Source organism: Rhinoraja longicauda, chromosome 10, assembly GCF_053455715.1.
Source record: "Rhinoraja longicauda isolate Sanriku21f chromosome 10, sRhiLon1.1, whole genome shotgun sequence".
Taxonomy (NCBI): Eukaryota; Metazoa; Chordata; class Chondrichthyes; order Rajiformes; family Arhynchobatidae; genus Rhinoraja; species Rhinoraja longicauda.
In genome coordinates this window covers 41,049,011-41,071,174 of record NC_135962.1, presented here as the reverse complement: position 1 = coordinate 41,071,174, position 22,164 = coordinate 41,049,011, and the positions used below count along the sequence as shown (strand labels likewise).

The window sequence follows — 22,164 nt, the reverse complement described above, 5'->3', positions numbered from 1 at the left end:
TAACATCACTGAAATTCTACATCTATTGGATTAAACTGTCAACATACTTCATAGTACAGGCAGTCCCTGGGTTACACTAGGATTCTATTTCTGACAACTGTTCGTTAACTGATTTTTTAATGCAGGTTACTAATGTTATTTTCTATACCAACCCATATTGTCGTCTTCTGTATAAATTCCCTATGATTCTTTAATTTCATCAAATATTTTCAATTTTCACCCAAACAATACAATACAATTTAAATTAACGGAACGTATATTGTATCCTGTTGTTAATTATACCACAAACATTTTGTAGTCATCAGTCTGAAGAAGGGTCTCGACCCGAAACGTCACCCATTCCCTCTCTACTAGATGCTGCCTGACCTGCTGAGTTACTCCAGCATTTTGTGATACCTTCGATTTGTACTAGCATCTGCAGTTATTTTCCTACAATTTTAATTGTTATTAATATCTTGAAAAATACTTATGGGAAAGTTTGTGTAAAATTGAGTTTTTAGCCTAATCGAGGGAACCATTGTTCTGTCTGATAACTAGGAAATGCAAAGCTTTTTCCATTGTAGTATTTTGATATTTTTAAGAAACAAATCACATTTTTCATAAAGCTTCTTGTAAAACTCTTGTGGCTAGGCATTATGGAGAGGATTGGTTCATGGCTTTGTCAGTCAAGCTTTTTGCGTACAATACTATAAATTGCTATTATTTATGCATGTAGCTTAAATTAATTATTCTTCATGTTGCATTTTTATGGAGGAACTACCCTGGTTTTATTAGGTGGTTACGGTGGTCACTTTTTCCTTCATTTTTAATAAATCGATTATTTGCTGTATATTGTCGAGAGCCATAAGCCTTTCCTGTCGTCCAACTGAATGCGTATTATAAATATAGTTTATGATTTGCACACTGGGTAAAATAAAAGTACTGGTAGGTGGACAGTGTACAAGAAATTATTTTATAAACACATTAGGTAATTTCTCAAGATATCTACAGGGCAAATGTTAGCAATTGAAAGTCCCACTTTCAGATGAATCAATAATTCATCTTTCCATCTTCGAGTTTATTGTTTAGTTCTCACAATGTAGTCTCTGCATTTGCTTTGCTGAACATTTCTACAGTCTGAATTTCAGTTGCCTGCTTCTTTAATTCTCCATACCACTGTGAGCTCTATCTTTGGCCGTTCCACCATCCCAGAAAAGCCCAGTGTCTGGTTGAGAAACACTATTTCTTCTTAGCACGTTGCAGCTCTCAGGACTTAAACTTTAATTTCATGTAACCATCTTTTGCCATTGGTAGAAATGGAGAGTTCTGAAAATTCATTATTTTTATTTATCTCTCTTGACTGATTTGCAGAGTTTTAGTTTCCATTTTATATTGGATTTGTAGAACCTGCTATGTTTTGCTTCTCTGATGTTGTGTAATCTCACAGTTCTGGCATAATTTTAATCTTTCTCTTTCCTTTCCTTTAATTCCACTGCATTTTATATCTTGTCCAGATAGACAGATCATGTTCCATTTATTAAAAAAAACAAGCATTCTCATTTAGCTGGCATCACCACCCACTGGATAAATCATACCTGATGGCCTTTACTATATTGCAGACATTCCCTTTATTCCTTCCATCCCTTCCCGCTTCCGTGCAATGTTTTGCAACTCTAGCAATTTGGTGCTAGAGAACTGCCAGATAAGGCAAATGAACACAGGACATCGATAGGTAGGTGTTTTTATAGTCATTATGAAACCTTGGCTTAGAGAGGGACAAGACTTGCAGCTGAATGCCGCGGGAATCGTATGCTACAGGTGAGATAGACAATAGGTGCAGGAGGAGGCCATTCGGCCCTTTGAGCCAGTACCACCATTCAATGTGATCATGGCTGATCATTCTCAATCAGTACCCCGTTCCTGCCTTCTCCCCATACCCCCTGACTCCGCTATCCTTAAGAGCTCTATCTAGCTCTCTCTTGAATGCATTCAGAGAATTGGCCTCCACTGCCTTCTGAGGCAGAGAATTCCACAGATTCACAACTCTCTGACTGAATGGCCTACCCCTTATTCTTAAACTGTGGCCCCTTGTTCTGGACTCCCCCAACATTGGGAACATGTTTCCTGCCTCTAACGTGTCCAACCCCTTAATAATCTTATACATTTCGATAAGATCTCCTCTCATCCTTCTAAATTCCAGTGTATACAAGCCTAGTCGCTCCAGTCTTTCAACATATGACAGTCCCGCCATTCCGGGAATTAACCTAGTAAACCTACGCTGCACGCCCTCAATAGCAAGAATATCCTTCCTCAAATTTGGAGACCAAAACTGCACACAGTACTCCAGGTGCGGTCTCACTAGTGCCCTGTACAACTGCAGAAGGACCTCTTTGCTCCTATACTCAACTCCAATTGTTATGAAGGCCAACATTCCATTGGATTTCTTGCATGCTTCCTTTTAGTGACTGATGCACTCGGACACCCAGATCTCGTTGTACGTCCCCTTTTCCTAACTTCACACCATTCAGATAATACTCTGCCTTCCTATTCTTACCACCAAAGTGGATAACCTCACACTTATCCACATTAAACTGCATCTGCCATGCATCTGCCCACTCACACAACCTGTCCAAGTCACCCTGCAACCTCATAGCATCTTCCTCACAGTTCACACTACCACCCAGCTTTGTATCATCTACAAATTTGCTAATGGTACTTTTAATCCCTTCATCCAAGTCATTAATGTATATTGTAAATAGCTGCGGTCCCAGCACCGAGCCTTGCGGTACCCCACTAGTTACTGCCTGCCATTCTGAAAGGGACCCATTTATCCCCACTCTTTGCTTTCTGTCTATCAACCAATTTTCTATCCATATCAGTATCCTACCTCCAATATCATATGCTCTAATTTTGCCCACTAATCTCCTATGTGGAACCTTGTCAAAGGCTTTCTGAAAGTCAAGGTACACCACATCTACCGGCTCTCCCCTGTCAATTTTCCTAGTTACATCCTCAAAGAATTCCAGAAGATTAGTCAAGCATGATTTCCCCTTCGTTAATCCATGCTGACTCGGAACAATCCTGTTACTACTATCCAAATGCTCCGCAATTTTATCTTTTATAATTGACTCCAGCATCTTCCCCACCACTGATGTCAGACTAACTGGTCTATAATTTCCCGTTTTCTCTCTACCTCCTTTCTTAATGTATATTGAGATTGAGGGGGAGTTGCTTTATTAATTAAGGAGAACATCATGACACTTGTTCGAGATGACATAAAAGGATTGTCCCATCAGGCTACGAGGGTGAAGCTGAGAAATGAAAAAGGGGATGATCACCTTGTTAGGATTGTACTACAGATCCCCAAATAGCCAACAGGAATTAGGGGAACAAATATGCCGAGAGATTGCTGACAGCAGCCAGTCAGAATTAAGTATAGATATTGGGATGATATGGTACAGTGGGAGAAGATGCTTTTGTCCTTGCAAAACCTCCAGGACCACACTTTCGTTATTGTACAGTTGTCACTCTGCTACAAAAAAGATGCTGTGAAACTGGAAAGAGTGTAGAGAAAATTTACGAGGATGTTGCCTGGATTTGAGAGCTTGAGCTATAGGGAGAAGTTTGCATACAAGGACTTTATTCTTGGACTTTGTGGTAGTGGTTATAAAAAGCAGCATTTTTTGTTGGAATAACATGCACGTGTTATCTTAACATTTAATTCTCACTGTTAAAGTTCGTTTTCTCCAGACAGACAACAATGCAACAAAGTTCGTGGTAAAACGTGAAGAAGGTTTGCCTTCTTCAGACACTCACAGAGCTCACCTTATGTCCCACTCTAGAAAACAAAGGACAAAACGGTTTATTTATATCTTTATCTTATCAATGAATGATGTGACACAACTCGCATCGTGCCCATACAAGGTAGTAAAGGAAATAAGACCATGTCTATATAAGGTATTAAAAAGTCATCAGTAGGTCAGCTTTTCTTTTCCATAATAAAGCAATCTCAGCTTATTATTATTTTTTTAGCAAAGCCAACTAAAGGTCAGTTTTTTAAAATTAAAGTACGTGCTGTACTTCACAAGGTTAAACACAGCTCACCCCCTTTCTGCTTAGCTAAGCAATTTACAATGTGTAAAAAGAAGCAGGCATCCATTTTGTGACCTGTTTCTTTTATAATTAACTTTAACTCTTTCATCATGGGCTACTGTTGCCTTTTGAGTCTCCTGATTATTAGCCTGAATACCTTCAGATTGCTTTTCCTTAACCAAATACATTTTAGTGATCTAAAGCGGGTGGGGAAAAAAGTGAAGAAATTGGGAGTTAATTGACAGCATAAACCTTTGTGGGATAGAATCTGTCAAACTGCATTTGCTCACTTCCTGTTGGTTTGTTGCAGAATTTTGTTAAAACTACTTAACTGCACCTAATTGATGTTGGTTCTAGAGATGACCAATCATTACATAGCGGGTCAGGCAGCATCTCTGTAGAGAAGGAATGGGTGATGTTTCGGGTCGAGACGTCACCCATTCCTTCTCCAGAGATGCTGTCTGACCCGCTGAGTTACTCCAGCATTTTGTGATACCTTCAATTTGTACCAGCATCTGCAGTTATTTTCCTACCAATCATTACATTCTCAGTATCAATATTGGGTCAGTTACTGCAATCTTTCAAATATCAACTTCATTATTTGAACAATCTTTGTAATTAATTCTCAAATTTTTGTATGTTGCAAAATACATTTGGCTCCCAGTTATTCACCCAGTAGTGTACGTCTAGAGTTTAAGCCTACTCTTGGTCTTGATGAATGAGAAGTTCCTGGGAAGTTGCAGTCACATTGAAATTTGTACAATGTGTAATGTTAAGCCTAATTTAGATTGTTCAGGTGGATTTTAAATTTGAATAAATTGTACCTTTTACTTAGACTATTATTGGCTTGTCTTAAGAATGGTAATGCAAATGTGATTCTACTTTGGTTGGAATAGTGTAGGAAAATAACGGCAGATGCTGGTACAAATCGAAGGTATCACAAAATGCTGGAGTAACTCAGCAGGTCAGGCAGCATCCAGGAAAGAGGAAATGGGTGACGTTTCAGGTCGAATTTGAAGAAGGGTCTCGACCTGAAACGTCATCCATTCCCACTCCTAGATGCTGCCCAACCTGCTGAGTTACTCCAGCATTTTGTGATACCTTTGGTTGGAATACAGTTTTTTTGCTGATAACTGCAGTGTACCTATGTCATTACCACGGGTAATTCCTTCTTACAAAAGACCATTCCTTCTTACAAAATTAGTTTCATAAAATTTGTATTCTATCATCCCATCAATAATGAAAAACAATAATTCAATTGTTTAATGTGTGCTAAATGGAAATTTGATTTTGAATTGTAGGTATATTAAAATAAAATGTAGCCACCTAAGTACATGGATAGGACAGGTCTGCAGGGATATGGACTAAACACAGGCAGGTGGGACTAGTGTATCTGGGACATGTTGGTGGTGTGGGTACATTGGGCCAATAGGCCTGTTTCCCCACTGTATCACTCTGACTCTAAATGAGTTCACATCACTATTGAGGCAACATTTGTATAAGTGTCGAAAGTAAACTGAAGCTTTTTTTTTTGCAGAACCATATTCTGGCAGCCAGAAGAGCTTTTGATCATTTTTTGTCCCACTACCCATATTGCTATGGCTATTGGAAAAAGTATGCTGATCTTGAACGGCGACATAACAACTTGACAGAGGCAGACGAGGTGAATGATTTCTTGTGACTTTGTCCTTCTGTTTGCATTTCACTTTTAATTTTAATCTGGCCATGTCTCAGATTACTAGAAGACATATTCTATTCAAAAGGCGAATGCAAGCCATGTAAGAGGTTTTGAGATTTCGATTTTGGCTTTAGTAAATAATTTTATGGTCTCATCCACTTTTTCAGAGTTAAAATAAAAATATTTTCCCTTAGCAGTTTTCAGCTAATGTCTTCTCTCTTTGTTAACAGGTTCATTAGTACTACAGTTTGTCAAGCTTTGCAGTGCAAATCAATGCAGTTTAACAAGTAGGGCAGGGCTTTTCTGACAGTTTTACTTGGGTGCTATAATTTTAAACCCAATTATTTTTCCCTATATTTATGTTTGTGTTTTCTTTTTGCTGAATTTTATTACATTTGTGGTTAGAGGCTGTCAGTGATGTTCTAATGGGTCTGTGCCCTATGGTCTGTACCCCAAGCCTGCCCTACCTTGTCAGAATGCAGGAGTCATCTCACACTCTGAAGATCAAGGCTGTACGCGGGGAGAGCAGAACATTGTGATGTTCTTACCACCCTCCACATAATGGTAATGGATGATTATTCAAACAAATTCCTGGAAAGTAACATTTTCAGTATACAGACTCTGCTGGTGGTTTTTTTATTAGTAAATTAATTTTAATTATTATTAGAAACTCTTTGTCGCAGGTATACCGGCAAGGACTGCAAGCAATACCTCTTAGTGTTGATCTTTGGCTCCACTATATCAATTTCTTAAAGGAGACCTTGGATAGCAACAACCCAGAAACTGATGCAAAAATAAAAAGGTAATATTGGATTGGTGCCTGTATTGGTGACATAATTACATGGTAATTAATTTAACATCTTTATTGACCTTCAGTAAATTTCATTTGAACAAATTGTTTAAAATATAAATTTTATTCTGAGTTAATTCCATCCACCTTCACCATTCATAGAATTTTGAAAGTATAACATTCATCATGTCCAGCTCATTATATTCTTTGCCAGTTTCTCCTATTGTGCAGTTTAGGTTTACCTCTCGCTGAGTTTTATCATATTTGAGTGACAATGATTGTTTTTATTTCACTACATTGTTTTCTACATATTTTTAATAGAAAATATTGCTGAAAGTCTTATAAAGCCCTTTAAACTTTAAGGTTAGGAATAACATATAGGTAACTGTTTTAATTTACTTAGACTAAATAGAAATCTATTGTAAATTTGAGTATGACAATAATGCTCAATATTTGGCAGAATGTATGGTGTGCCATGGCTCAGATCTGCATTCCAGAGCTGTGTGGAAATGCGGCAGCACAATGGCAAGAGTCAAACAAACATCTCTCTTGTTTGAGAGATCACAAACAAGATCTATCCTGTTTGTTTTTTCTCATTGTTTGCTTGTTGGGCAATCCGTTTGCGCAATTAATTATGTGTTATCCAACCAATTTTGGATGGAGATTTTGCGCTTCTTGAACCAACCTGCATAACCCTCATATTACCTCGACCAACGGAACACTGAACCATCTCACATGCTTGTTCTGCAGTCCTGGAGTTGCATAAGACAGTAGAATAAAACAGGAATGCTTCTGGAGATAGAAGAGCAAATGGATCCTTTTGGAATGATGAAAGAGGAACGGAAGTAACTGGTATTTTTTGTTTAGTGTGGGAAAAATAATGGAGTATTCATTATCTGTTGAATTTGTAGGCAGGTAGGATTGCAGGGAAATTATTTTGCACTGAGTGGGTGGAGAGTGGATGAGAGCACAAGTGCAGGCAATAGAACAGAAAGATTGGGAATTAAGTTTGTTATGGGGAACGAGAGAAGATATTTATCTTCAAAATATTTGAAGAAAACATTTGCCTATCTAACGGCAGGGATTCTTGCAACTTAGAGTGAAGGGGGTCAAGTAAAATTGCGGTGAATCAGATACGAATATTATTGTGCTCCTGGAAAAGGACATGATTTCAAATGATATTGCCAGAGGGACAATAAATTAGCGAACTACATGAGGTGTTGATCAATGCTATTTCACTACAGTGGCGGGAATTGAAACCTTAAGTTCAGGCATGAAGATCTAGAAAAGATGGATGCAGTTTTTAAGGTCATGTTCAATGATTTTAGAAAAGTGTGCGATTGCAAGAACAGTTTAAGAGATGGACATTTTTTATAAGATGTGCCAGAGTATTTTATTTTAAAGCAATTTTTAAATGCATGGTTTGATTGTTGGTATTTGGGCCACAAAAATATAAACAATCTGATTTTGTTACTGAAAACAATTTTTGGAAAATATTCAAAATTATTTCTTTAGATTGCATAACAGTAGTCAGTTCATTTTTTGAAATTGTAAAAAATATTTCAAAACTGTCAATTATAATATGGCATTGTTGCAAAATCTTGCCTAATTTTTAGGTGTTCAAAGTCTTGCAAATCAATATAATTAACAAAAACATAGTAATACATTCATACGGGCTGTGGCCAAAATAGTGTTGGGCTTGCGTCTGAAGTGTTAAAATGAGCACAAATGGTTGCTTAAACTTTAATTATGGTGAAGCATTTGGAACATAAAAAGTTGCATTACCTTGCATTAAGTTACATTAATAAGGAACTTGAAAAGAAAGCACAAAGTTGAAACTTCAGGCTGCAGTAGCAAACTGACATTTTATTCTGTATTCCCACAGTGTGTTTGAACATGCTGTGTTAGCTGCAGGAACTGACTTTCGCTCAGATAGATTGTGGGAAACCTATATCAACTGGGAAAATGACAGGGGAAATCTGGAAGAGGTGACAGCAGTTTATGATCGCATTCTTGGTATTCCAACACAGCTCTACAGTCATCACTTCCAAAGGTAAACCTGAAGAATCGAAATTGAAAACCCTTTATTTATATTTCATGTCCTATAAATTGAAAATCTTGTTCTGCTTTTTGAAGAATGAAGACAAAACTAGGAGTACTTTTCAAAAATAATTAGATATGGAAAGAAAAGCAAAGTTGGTTACATGGAGCAAGGACACTTCTGTTTAAGTTGGCAAGCAAAGTTTAAGAAAGTTGGCTGGCCAGACTCCATCTTTTATAATGCCTTCATTTGTTGCAGTTTATCAATGTTAGAATTTTATTGTGATAGACATTATTGTATTATGTTGGGCTGTTCATGAGTGCCTAATAATTCCACACTAAAAGTAATCTCATTTAAAATACCTTTATTCCTGACTGGTAACATCCTCAAAAATCATAAATTAAATTCAAGAATTATGCCAAACCTCAGAATAATCTTTAAATTCTCCATATTCTTAGTAAATTAAAAATTGTAATAGTTTATGTTTATTTTTTGTGCAGAAATTCTACTACAGTCAACAAAGGATTAAATGTGAAATTCACAATAAACTGAATCCTCAGGGTAGGAAAATTCCTGTAGTGTATCCCAATATTTTGTATTATAAACTGGAATTTTCTTTCCTAACTTTTGTCTGGTTTTTAAAAAAGGTTCAGTACTTTGGGATATCCCAACAAGTGTAAATAATGCTACTGTTTTTCAGGTTCAGAGATCATGTTCAGAACCACTTGCCTAAAGATCTAATCTCTCCAGAGGATTTTATTAAACTACGTCAAGAGCTGGCTTCCACAAATGAGCATTTTGACAATGATGGTACTCCAAGAAATGACCTGGCAGCTGAAATTGACATAAATGATCCTGCACGGGTAATGTGGACTACATACCAGATTCATGTATGGTCAGAATGTTTTGTTTGCCTAAAGAATTTCAAAACAAGTGTACATAACTAACATATCAATTGGAAGGAGCCATAAATTTGTTCTGCTTGAATTTTTACAATTCAGTTGTGCTACTTCAGCCATTGGAGCCCATTATATCTGTCTCTAATTCTTTTTGAAACTCCAAATTTTGGAGTCAGAAACTTCTTGTTAATCCCAAATCCTTACCAATAGTCTTTATTTTAGCAATATTGAAAACAAAATGTACTGCAACTACTTAGCAGGGCGAATTACACAATTTTCTGTTTTTATTTCAGATTTAGATTTTTTTTTTGATTTTAGAGATACAGCAGCATCTATTCTTTGCTCACCTCTTCATTATCAAGCCTGTGTTGCATTCATAACACTTTCAAACCATTAAGTCTTATTATCCTCTTTGCCCCCACTGCTGTCAGATTTTGGAATCCTTTTTCCTTAATTCCTCTTCCCAATCCATGAAATCTGAAATCTTTCAGAAAAGGAACTTAGCCTCCTTAATATGAAATTATAAAAAGTGTCATTTGATACTTGTGCACTTGTTTGATCATTGGTCCTGATATCACATGCTTAATGAGGGTCATTAAATCAGGTAAAATGAATTTTGTTTTCTGCTCCTGGAAATACCTCCTGCTTCGCAAAGCCTGAATACAGAACAATTATAATAGAACTTCTGACTTCATGGGCTATCTAATCAAGGGATCACTTCCCTTACCAGAAAACAAGTCTGGATTTATAGTGACTTTCACGATATCATGATGCCTTTTATTAGCTAAAGCAATTTTGAATTGGAGCTACTGAAATGTTTGAAACCCCATCGATTGATTTTCAACGTCTTGTCATTGAGATAAATCTGTCCAATCTGTTTTATGGGAGTTAGTTGAGAGTTGAATATTGGATGGACTGCTGGGAGAACTTTGCCATTTCAACAATCCCTTGAAATCTTTATGTCCAGATGTAGTCTTGATTTAACATTTCATTATTAAAGAATATAGAAATTGTCTGTTCTGGATTGAAGTTCCTGGCTAGATTCTGTACTCAAGCTTCTGAAATTGGGCTCGAACTGAAATCTTCTGATGAAGACCAAAGTGCTGTCTCTAAGCTAAGATTGGCATCAATGATCAGAAAAAGTGTGCATTGTTTAAGCTGTATTTTCAACCTAATGCCAGGATCCTTAACTGCTCTAGCTAACCTCTGTCTCCTTGATCATCACAAAGGGAGAACAAAATCTTTCTTCACTTTCTACTGATGATTGAAAAGCTAAACCCTAGACATTGTTGTTTTTTCTTTGATTCCTCTACCTGCAACCGTAAAAAGTCAACCTCGAGATGTGGAGGTTAATTATATGGAGTCACAGAATATTATCTGAACAGAATATGGAAAAAAGCTTTATTTTACTACTCTTGTACCCCTTATCCACTTTATCTTGTCCATGCAAGATAAAAGTAAAAAGCTTTTTAAGTTCAATTTCTGATGTTTGTATATTGTCTAATTTATTCACGAAAATGCAACCCCAATGAGTTATTCATTTAATTAGCTAATTAAAGTAGTTTTAACAAGATACAGATTGAAAGATTTTTTGCTTGCTATTCATCCAGATCCTGTTTAGTTAATAATTACAATACAACTTTTTCAAGGTCAAATGAGTTTATGAATATTATGACTGCTGATAGATAATTTAACTAATTGAATTGAAAAAAATCTTGAAGGCTTTGTTGTATCAACATATGCCTTCTCTTTCTGCTTTTTCATATTCCTTGCTTTCAGTAATTGTATACCCACTCCCATTTAATTATTTTTTTTAGACAGAAGAGCTCAATTCTCCAGCTTAAAGATTAACTCCCCCTTCGAAGCAGGAATGCACCTGTGGAACAGAAAATCTTTTGATGCTCTTTGCTGCTAAGCAAAGATCAAATCATTGTGTTATGTTTTGTGACACAAACCATTTTGCAAGGAACTAATATAATTATTTTTGTGGAAATTGGGGCTTTAAATAGAACATGATGATATTGATTGTGTTTTGACTTTCAATTGGAATCTTAGATTAATTAAACAAGACTAATGTTCTTTCTCATTCCTGTTTCTTTTTTGACTTTCTATTTTTGTTTCTCACTTTTTGTCTTGATTTTGTTTTACTTTGCCCACTCTTACTCTATTCTCCTGTGTAATTTCAATCTCAGTTTTCTGTCTTATATTTTCTGATTCTTCCTGCATTCACAACTTTTTATTTTGCTGTCTCTGTACTTGTGCCCTCCTTTACCAAACTTTGTTTTTCCTCTTTCAATATATTTTCTTAATCTTAGACATTTTATCTCTCTTCCTTACTGTCCATCTGTATTTATAAAAGGGAAATAATGAACAACATATGTTGAGGGTTTTTTTTCATGTTGCATCTCGCAGAATGGATAAAGACTAGATTAAGTTTTGCAAGGTGCCACTTGAGCTTATTAGACAGAATTAGAGTTCATGGTATTTTGAATAATATATTGGCATAAACTGAGATGCCATGGGGTGACAGTTGCATGCCAAATACAGCATGAATTTGATGTGTTCTCAATGATGGGGAATCCAGGACAATCAGAGACAAGGCTGCTGCACATACAGTACCCTCATGTGGTCACATACACAGATACCATCTGATCACAGACATAGTCAGTGATACCGCCGAAGAATTCTGAAGGTATTATCGTGTATGAAGGTAGACAAATCTCTAGGGCCTGATCAGATATATCCGAGGACATTGTGGGGAAATTAGAGAGGAAATTGCAGGAGCCTTGGTTGAAAATTACGAGTCATCCTTAAATACAGGAGAGATGCCAGAAGACTGGAGGGTGGCAAATGGTGTGCCTCTATTCAAGAAGGGCTGCAGGAAAAATGCTGGGAACTATAGGCCGGTGAGCTTAACATCTGTAGTTGGAAAGTTACTGGAGAGTATTCGGAGGGATAGATTATACAGGCATTTTGATGGGCAAGGGCTGATTAGGGATAGTCAGCATGGGTTTGTACGTGGGAAGTCGTGTCTCACAAATCTGAGTGATTTGAAGACGTGACCAAAAAGGTCGATGAGGGCAGAGCTGTAGATGTTGTATACATGTTACATACAAATCTTTCAATCTTGTATCTTGTTAAAACTACTTTAATTAGCTAATTAAATGAATAACACGGGGGTTGCATTTTCACAATATACAAACATCAGAAACTGCACTTAAAGCTTTTTACTTTTGCATTCAACAAAGTTCTGCATGGTAGGCTGCTCTGGAAGGTTAGATCACATAAGATCCAAGGAGAGATAGCTGAATGGATAGCAAATTGGCTTCAGGGAAAGAAGCAGAGGGTGATGGTGGAAGGTTGCTTCACAGACTGGAGGCCTGTGACTAGTGGTGTGCCTCAGGGTTCGGTGCTGGGCACGTTACTGTTTGTCATCTACATCAATGATTTGGATGAGAACATACAGGGCAAAATTTGCACGTTTGCTGATGATACAGAAGTGAGTAGTTTTGCAGTTAATGAAGATGGTTGTGAAAGATTGCAGCAGGATCTTGATCGATCAGCCAGGTTGGCTGAGGAATGGTTATTGGAATTTAATACAGAGAAATGTCGGGTGTTGCATTTTGGGACGTCTTAACAAGGGCAGGACCTACAGAGTGAATGGTCAGCCTCTGTGAGAGCAGAGGGATCTAGGCGTGCAGGTGCATGGTTCCTTGAAGATTGAGTCGCAGGTAGATAAGGTGCTCAAAAAGGCTTTTGGCACATTGACCTTCATCAGTTAGAGTATTGGGTACAGAAGTTGGGGTGTCATTTTGCAGTTGTATGAGACGTTGGTGAGACCGCATTTAGAGTATTGTGTTCAGTTGTGGGCACCATGTTAAAGGAAAGATATTGTCACGCTTGAAAGGGTTCAGAGAAGATTTACGAGGATGTTGCCAGGACTAGAGGGTCTGAGCTATAAGAATACTTTATTGTCACATGTGACTAGGCACAGTGAGATTCTTTGCTTGCATACACAGTGTATACAATTGTGAGAGGTTGAGTAGGTTGGGTCTCTATTGCTTGGAGCGCAGGAGGATGAGGGGTGATCTTATAGAGGTGTATAAAATCATGAGAGGAATAAATTGGGTAAATGCACAGAATCTCTTGCCCAGAGTAGGGGAATCGAGGACCAGAAGACATAGGTTCAAGGTGAAGGGGGAAAGATTTCATAGGAATCTGAGGGGTGATCTTTTCACACAAAGGGTGGTGGGTGTGTGGAACAAGCTGCCAGAGGAGGTAGTTGAGGCTGGGACTATCCCAACGTATAAGAAACAAACATGGATAGGACACGTTTGGAGGGATATGGACCAAACGCAGGGACATGGACCAGTGTAGCTGGGACATGTTGACCAGTATGGGCAAGTTGGGCTGAAGGTGCTGTTTCCACACTGTATCACATTATGATTCCATAAAAGAACAAAAACACGTGCATGATCTTGGCTTTAAACCTATAACGACCCTACTTCAGTCTCTCCCGCTCACTCCCATTCCCGACCTCACTCCCTTTGTTCCCTTCTTCCCTTTGTAACTACTACTTTACCTTTTTGATTCCCGTTCTCTGCTGCACTACATACCCTCAACTCTGCAGCCTCATTCCTACCCTCCAACCAATGTGCAAGTGCCAGTCACTTGATCACTCAAGAATTAGGTTTACCCCCTTTCCCCTTCAATCACTACTGCTTGGTACTTCAGAGATGTCTGGTTGACTGTGGGTTGTGTGGAGGTAATTGAGAAGTTTTGTGGTGATATATACTGTTTAAAAGAATGAACATTGTTGGTGGAATGTTGTGTGAAATATTTGAGGTAATGTATTTTCGTAGGAAATACCACAAAGCTTTTAAAATGATGAGAGATTAGAAAGTGCTGGTGTTCAGAAGAGCCCAGCTGTTTTTGTGCATAAATCAAGGAAAGTTAATATCTACATAGAACAAGCAATTATGCAACATGGTATGCTGGCCTTTAATGCACTGTACATAACTTGACCAATTAAAAGAATGACAATACAATTGAAGAATACAGATTTTTTTCAGAGTTTGATAGGATACAAAGTTGATCTTTCTTTTGACTGGGGTATTTAGAACCAGAGGGTCACCGTCACAAAAGGGATCAGCCTTTGGGGACTGTGAAGAAATGTGATCATTCAGAGGACAGTGAATCGTTAAAATTCTATTCTGTGAAGGCTTTGTCCTTCAGTATATTTTAGACCATTCAATATATTTTTGGATATTGACAGAATCAAGGAAAAGGATTAATCATTCTAAGGAAAGTCACGCTAAGCCGAAACATCAACGATAATTTTATTGAAGTGAAGCATCAATGAGGGGCCAAATGGCCTGCTCCTGCTTGTATTTTTAATATGCTTCAGCCCCTTTTTCTCCTCTATATATTTCATCTTCCCTTTTAATACCTTCCACTTCCATTTTTTTTTAAATTGTCCTTTTTGCTTTTCTTATCCTGTTTCCTTTTTATTTCTGCTTTCTTTCTAGATTTATCTTTCTATACACTGTGGCTATTTTGGGCAGATATATGGATCATAAAAGGTTATAGAGATATGGGCCAAATGCAGGCAAATGGGGCCAGCTCAGAATACCAACATGGTGTGTTAGGACAAGGTTGGCTGAATAGGATATTCTCATGCTGTATAGCTCTATGACTCTATCTCTTACCTGTGATTCCTTTACAGATATTGTGCGTGTAAAGATTTCTATCGGTTAAATTTCCAATCTGTTTTCAGAATGTTTTCTTTTTACCCCTTTCGTTCTCACTGGTTCTCATTGTTCTTGATTTTGCTGAGAATCTTTTATTCACTTTCCAGATTGTTTCTGAAATAGAAAATATGCGTCATAGAATTATTGAAGTTCGTCAGGAAATATATAATCATAATGAGAATGAAGTTAGCCGTCGATGGGCTTTTGAGGAAGGGGTAAGTATTTTTAAGAATGATAAATAGTGGAAAAGCAAATTAAATGTGATATTTGTTCATCTATTCTCTGCTATTTATACAGAGGAGTTCTAATTTTTAAGCATGAAAACGAGGGAAACTTGTATGACTTTTCTAAATATTTAGAAGAATATTGGTACAGCTATTCCTTCATTTTGAGGATTTTTTCCGTTTTATTAAGCATTAAAGGACTTTGGTTAGGGTTAGGATTTGCACAAATAACAGTTGGATGCCACATATATTCATCAGGGGCAGTACCTTAAAAAATTACTCAACAAGCAATCAGGTTAGCTTTTTGGTGCACTCTTTTTATTGAACCGAGACCCAATCAGTTCCCGTCAGCGAACACTTCTACTTCTCAAATAATATTAAGGGAATTGATGAGGATATCAAAAAGCATTAATTGTTTTTATTTCCCCAGAGATGCTACATGATCTGAATATTTTCCAGCATTTATTGCTTTTATTTCAGATTTCCATCATCTGCTGTTTATTGCTTTTCTGTAATTTTCCCACTTTCTACAATAAATGTTGAAGGTTGGAAACTTTCGAGAAGTCGGTGATCTGAAAGCTAACATTGTTTTGCATGTGCTACCTGTCCTGCTGAGTATTTCCTGTTTTAAATTAATTAGATAATTGTTTGAAAAACGGAAATGTTAAAAGATGCGGGAAATTAGCAAAGACATCAAATCAGACAAACTGACAAAGTGTGTAAGAAGGAACTGCAAATGCTGGTTTAAACCAAAGATAGACACAAAAAGCTAGAGTAACTCAGCGGGGACAGGCAGCATCTGGAGAGAAGGACTGGGCGACGTTTTAGGTCGAGACCCTTCGGACTGGTTAGGGATAAGGGAAACGAGAGATATAGACGTTGATGTGGAGAGATAAAGAATAATGAATGAAAGATATGCAAAAAAGTAATGATGATAAAGGAAACGCCATTGTAAGCTGATTGTAGGGTGAAAATGAGAAGTTAGTGCGAATTAGGTGGGGGAGGGATAGAGAGAGAAGGAATGCTGGGGCTACCAGAAGTGAGAGAAATCAATATCATACCACTGGGCTGTAAGCTTCCCATGCAAAATATGAGATGCTGTTCCTCAATTTGCATTTAGGAGACCGAGGACAGAAAGGTCTGTAGGAATGGGAAGGAGAATTGAAGTGTCCAACAACCGGGATATCAGGTTGGTTCACGCTGGCTGAGCGAAGGTGTTCCGCAAAACAATTGCCCAGTCTGCGTTTGGTTTAGCTGATGTATAAGAGTCCATATCTTGAACAATGGATACAGTAGATGAGGTTGGAGGAGGTGTAAGTGAACCTCTGCCTAACCTGAAAGGACTGTCGGGGTCCCTGGACAGAGTCGAGGGAGGCGATATAGCGACAGGTGTTGCATCTTCTGCGGTTGTAGGGGGAGGGGGTGGTTTGGGTGGGAAGGGATGAGTTAACCAGGTTGCGGAGGGATTGGTCTGGCAAAGTGATTGAAATATCGGTGTATGCTCTGTTTGCTGAAGGACATCATGATTTATTTGAATAAAATAATACAGGCTGACTAGATCCAAATTCTATGTTGGAAAAGCATGTTTAAAATATATAATTTTCTTTGTATAGATTAAACGACCTTACTTTCATGTAAAACCACTGGAAAAAACGCAGCTAAAAAACTGGAAAGATTATCTTGACTTTGAGATAGAAAATGGAACCCTTGAACGAGTTGTGGTTTTATTTGAACGGTGTCTTGTTGCTTGTGCTCTTTATGAAGACTTCTGGATAAAAGTAAGTGTTTTGTATTTTTATCTTCAAAGTATCGCTATGTTTACTTGGTATATATAAAACAGCCTTGACTCTGCAGATTATTTGAGGCCAAGAATCATCCAGGGTCTTACTGAATGGTGGATTGCGGCCTCTTTCTATTTCTTATGTTTTTCCTAGCCCACTAAGACCAAAATAAATCTGTGGGGTGATCCAAAATCTGTGACACGAGACGCAATAAAATGAAGTTTAATCGCAATTGATTTGGATATCCTTGAATGATAATGTTATTGATTTTCTTTTGAATGAAGTGTCTCATAACATCAGAAATTTATGAGATCTAAATTATGACGTATGGCATTATCAATTCTTTTGATAAATTGTTGCCTTACCAAAAATTGATATTGGCATTGAAATTTGAATAAGGTGGATCATATCAATTCAACAAATGGAGCTTGCATACAGTAAGATGTAATTGGCAGGACATTAACTCAATCATTAATTTGAATTACAAAGAAAATTATGAATTTTCTCTTTTTCAGTATGCCAAATACATGGAGAACCATAGCAATGAAGGTGTACGGCATGTTTTTAGCAGAGCATGTACAGTTCATCTCTCCAAGAAACCGATGGTTCACTTACTTTGGGCAGCTTTTGAGGAACAGCAAGGTAAACTACTATAAACAGTTGGTCTATACTGTTGCATTCCATTTGACATAAATCCTTGAATTGAAGCCGTGTGGTAAAGGTCCCAGCTAACGTGTCGCCAGGTGCTTTCCTACAACCACAGGAGATGTTACACTTCTCTCTATACCACCTCTCCAGGGATTCTAATAGTACTTCCAGATAAGGCAGGGGTTCACTTGCACCTCTTCTAGACTCCTCTATTATATTTGGTGCTCCCAATGTGGCATCCTCTACATTAGCAAGACCACATGCAGATGAGGTGACAGTTTTCCCAAATATTTGGACTCTGTCCACTCCCAGTCGCTGATCTTTTTAACTCCCCTTCTCATTCCCATATTGACCTTCTATACTTAGTCTCTTCCTCTACTGAATCTTCCAATTACTAGCCATTTTAACTGCTCTTCCTATTCCCACACTGAGCTTTCTGCCCTGGGCTTCCTCCTTTGGCAGAGTGAGGCCACATGCAAACTGGAGGAACAGCATCTCATATTCTGCTTGGATAGCCTACAACCTAACAGCGTGAAAATTGAATTCTCCAATTTCAAACAAAACACTTTTCCATGCCCCACCCCATTCACGCTGCTCTTTTCACTATACGTTCATCTCTCTCCACCCATGTCCCTCCCAGAATTAGATTTCACTTTTTTCCTTATCCGACATCTTTTTGTTTCCTCTACACCTCTCGCACTGTTCACTATCTCCACCTTTCTGCTGCTGCCAATCACCCCACCCCCTCAGCTGTATCCATCTATTATTCACCAAACTTTGACCCATTCCATGTCTTCTAATTAATCACCCCACTCCATCACTCTGAAGAAGAGTCCCGACTGGAAACATTGTCTATTTCCCTCCCGCTGCCTGACCCACTGTGCTCCTCCAGCACTTTTGCTGAAAATGATAATTGTGATGAGTTGCCATAGTTGTCTAAACATAATAAGCACTTCAAATTTTACTTTTAATATTTCTGTTAACAGGGAACATCAATGAAGCAAGAAGAATCCTAAAAACATTAGAAGAATCTGTCCCAGGGTTAGCCATGGTCCGTTTAAGACGAGTGAGTCTAGAACGTCGCCATGGAAATATTGATGAGGCAGAGTTTCTGCTACAAGATGCTATTAAAAACAGTAGAACACCCAATGAGGCATCTTTCTATGCTGTGAAGTTGGCTCGACTTTTATTCAAAGTAGAGAAGAGTCTTCCCAAGGCCAGGAAGGTTCTAGTGGAAGCCATAGACATTGATACGGTATGAATTAAATTATCTCAACTCCAAACTTTTTAAACTCAGTCAATTGCAAACAAGCTAGTGGAGCAGCGATTTCAATTTTACTGAAGATGAGCATTTTCACATCTGGAAGTATTCTGCACCCATAGAATGATTGATTTTAATGAACTTTTCAATATACATAAAACATGTATTGTATCAAAAGCTAGCAAACAAATTCTTACACAGTTCTCTGAGAAATATAACAAAATCATTTGCATTCACAATCATGGTCAAAATTGAGTTCTATACATACTGAGGTCATTTCATCATTAGAAGTGAGTGTGTGAAAAAGGTGAACTCTGTCCACGCAGCGCTAAGAAGAGTTTACAGTTATGTAATTAGTTCAAAATAACTAGTATTTAAAGTGAGTCACTAAAATATTAATCTGTTGGATTTGTGGGCAAACAGATTTTAATTTCATGGCACCGCTGAGCTTCCTATAACATAAGGAATTAATTTGAAACTTCTTTTGCTTGGCTTTCGCCTATGTTTCATTTCTCACTACAATCCCCCAGACTATTGTCTCATTTAATGAGGATGATATCTTTTAAACCTAGAAAGATTAATTAGTCCTTGCCACTGACTTCACTTTGGGGTAACCTCCTTGCCCTCCTCGCATTGACTTGTTAGTGAGAATAATGTGCAAAGTACAATTCAAATGTTTTATATGTGTGAATGCTTTTATAATACAAAAATGGTTATTTATCTGAGATGTTAGTACTGTTTTTAATCCCTGTTGAAATTTAATGTCTTCCAAATCCAAGATTGTACATTACACGATGGCGTCTTTCTCAATTTTCCATTTTTGAGTCTGTTTATGGTCTCTGATTACTGTACTCAGTATATTTGTAATTTCCTTTTCTGTTAGTGTATACATATTAACAAAATCAAGAAGCAATTATTGCAACAATTAAATTTAAAAAACTTAATTATAATTGACAACATTCTGAAAATTATGCCTTCTGCAGATCTTAGTCTCTTTTCTGACCAGATGATTTGTGTTTTATTAAAAGATGGTGAAAATGTTTTGCTGTTTAATTTAAATGTTTCGGTCTTTGTTAATGTGCTGTATTTTGATAGATGAATCTTCTTAAATAGCACATTTGTGGGCAATTTGAACAGAAATATATTTGCTTGAGCTTTCACTTTCGCCATTCCTGTGTATTTTCAGATTACCCTCTACAATATTTTGACCCATTGGATCATCTCTAATGACTTTATTCTACTATATACCATGCTGTGTACAGCTGGGTATGTTCTCTTAATCCCATCCAGTGACAGAAATTTGCCACAGTCCACCAGTTCAGGATATGTATTTTCAAAAAAGTGCTGATTTTTATTTTCCCTCCCATTCTCCAGGCTGTCTAAGACGAATGCAACTTCTCCATGGAAGTCCAAGTGCAAATTGTTGACAAGACTGGGAATCTGACTCGGGATTCTGACTTGGGAGCTGAACAATTAAATGTAGTCATTTAGTTTCTATGAAATAACTTTTGCCATATTTTAACTAGGTAGCATTTTGGATGTTGCAAACATTTGGTTAATGGTGGTTGATATGTTTTAATTTTCAGGAAAGCACCAAACTATATTTGAATCTGTTGGAACTTGAATACAATTCGGACCTAAAGCTGAATGAAGAAAACATTCTGAATGCATTTGACATTGCAATAAGTAGCTCAATGCCAATTGAAACAAGGATTGCCTTCTCCCAGCGAAAAGTAGAATTTTTGGAAGACTTTGGCTCAGATGTGAAAAGGTATGTTTTATTTTTGCTTCAGTGGATGTTATGAAACCAAAGATTGTATTTAAAAATCTGCTTGTTTAATAGGAAACTGGATGTATTAGTAAAGATTTGTTTTTTTTCCCTTAAAAAAGACAACTGAAACATTGACCTTTGTTGTTTACCTGGTCTTTAAATTGCACATTTTTCTCTTTTACCATGTGGCCATTTAAGCAAATGTTTGCATTTGTACTGATGTTAATACTTTACCTTTCTTCTAATCCGTAATCAAAGGACTTTTTAAAATAGCAAATTTCAAGTTTTTAATGGTTAAATCTTTAAATATATTGTAAATATAATATGGCAATTGAATGGCTCATAATCAGTCATTCCTTTTGGGAAAAGCAAAAGAACAACTATTTAGGCATAATATCTAAATGTATTGTTATGTACTATTATGTTTACTGTTTTCCAAAGTTATTGTTTAATTCATTTTATTGATTAATTTCCTGTTCAAATTATTCACCTTGAGCGTCATTCTATAAGAATTAAGTGGAATAACATATATAGTGAATGCTGGTTGTTACAGTGCATAATATACAACATGGGAAGTAGATTAGAATTCTCAGTAACAAGAGCTCATTTCTGCAGTCACACTTGTGATGACAAATAAAAGTAAGGATCTCTTACCTTGATGGCACAGTCTTCAGCTGTGTCCCCTGAGCATTATATATAGTTACTATAAATCGCAGGCACATTTTGAAGCACACATCAATCTTCGAGCAACCAGTTTAATCAGTAGTAAGGAACTGCAGATGCTGGTTTACACCGAAGATAGACACAAAATGCTTGAGTAACTGCAGGACAGGCGGCATCTCTGGATAGAAGGAATGGGGACCCAAAACGTCACCCATTTCTTCTATCCAGAGATTCTGTCTGTCCTGCTGAATTACTCCAGCATTTTGTGACTGTAGGTAAAAGGTAAAAATCAGTTTTTGTTTTAACTCCACTAATACGTTTTCTGGTAACAGCTTTAATGGCAGTTTTCTTATGTTCGAACAACATAACTTTTATATCCTTTGTCTAGGAACAAACATTCATTGTTTTCTATCTCCTAGACTCATGGCGGCATATGATGATCATCAACAGCTTTTAAGAGATCAGGAATCGTCTAAAAGAAAAGCAGAAACTGGGCAAGTATTGTTTTTCTTCGTGAATGTATTTGATAGCAATAGAATAAGAATTGCATCAGAAGCCCAAATATTTGAGATGTACAGTGAAGAACA

General features: G+C 37.2%; 1 protein-coding gene across 4 annotated transcripts in view; it reads left to right on the top strand.

Moving 5' to 3' along the window:
• prpf39 (PRP39 pre-mRNA processing factor 39 homolog (yeast)) overlaps positions 1–22,164 on the top strand; it is a 30,354-nt gene that overhangs the window by 3,176 nt on the left and 5,014 nt on the right. The window contains exons 3-13 of one of the 4 annotated variants that reach the window (XM_078406719.1): positions 5,609–5,734; positions 6,433–6,551; positions 8,425–8,592; positions 9,281–9,443; positions 15,337–15,444; positions 17,067–17,231; positions 17,750–17,876; positions 18,869–19,137; positions 20,330–20,409; positions 20,518–20,622; positions 20,730–20,866. In XM_078406719.1, the coding sequence (XP_078262845.1) occupies positions 5,609–5,734; positions 6,433–6,551; positions 8,425–8,592; positions 9,281–9,443; positions 15,337–15,444; positions 17,067–17,231; positions 17,750–17,876; positions 18,869–19,137; positions 20,330–20,409; positions 20,518–20,587 (1,395 nt within the window). In that variant the 3' untranslated portion in view covers positions 20,588–20,622; positions 20,730–20,866. The other 3 variants (XR_013547745.1, XM_078406717.1, XM_078406718.1) reach the window with 3 other exon arrangements.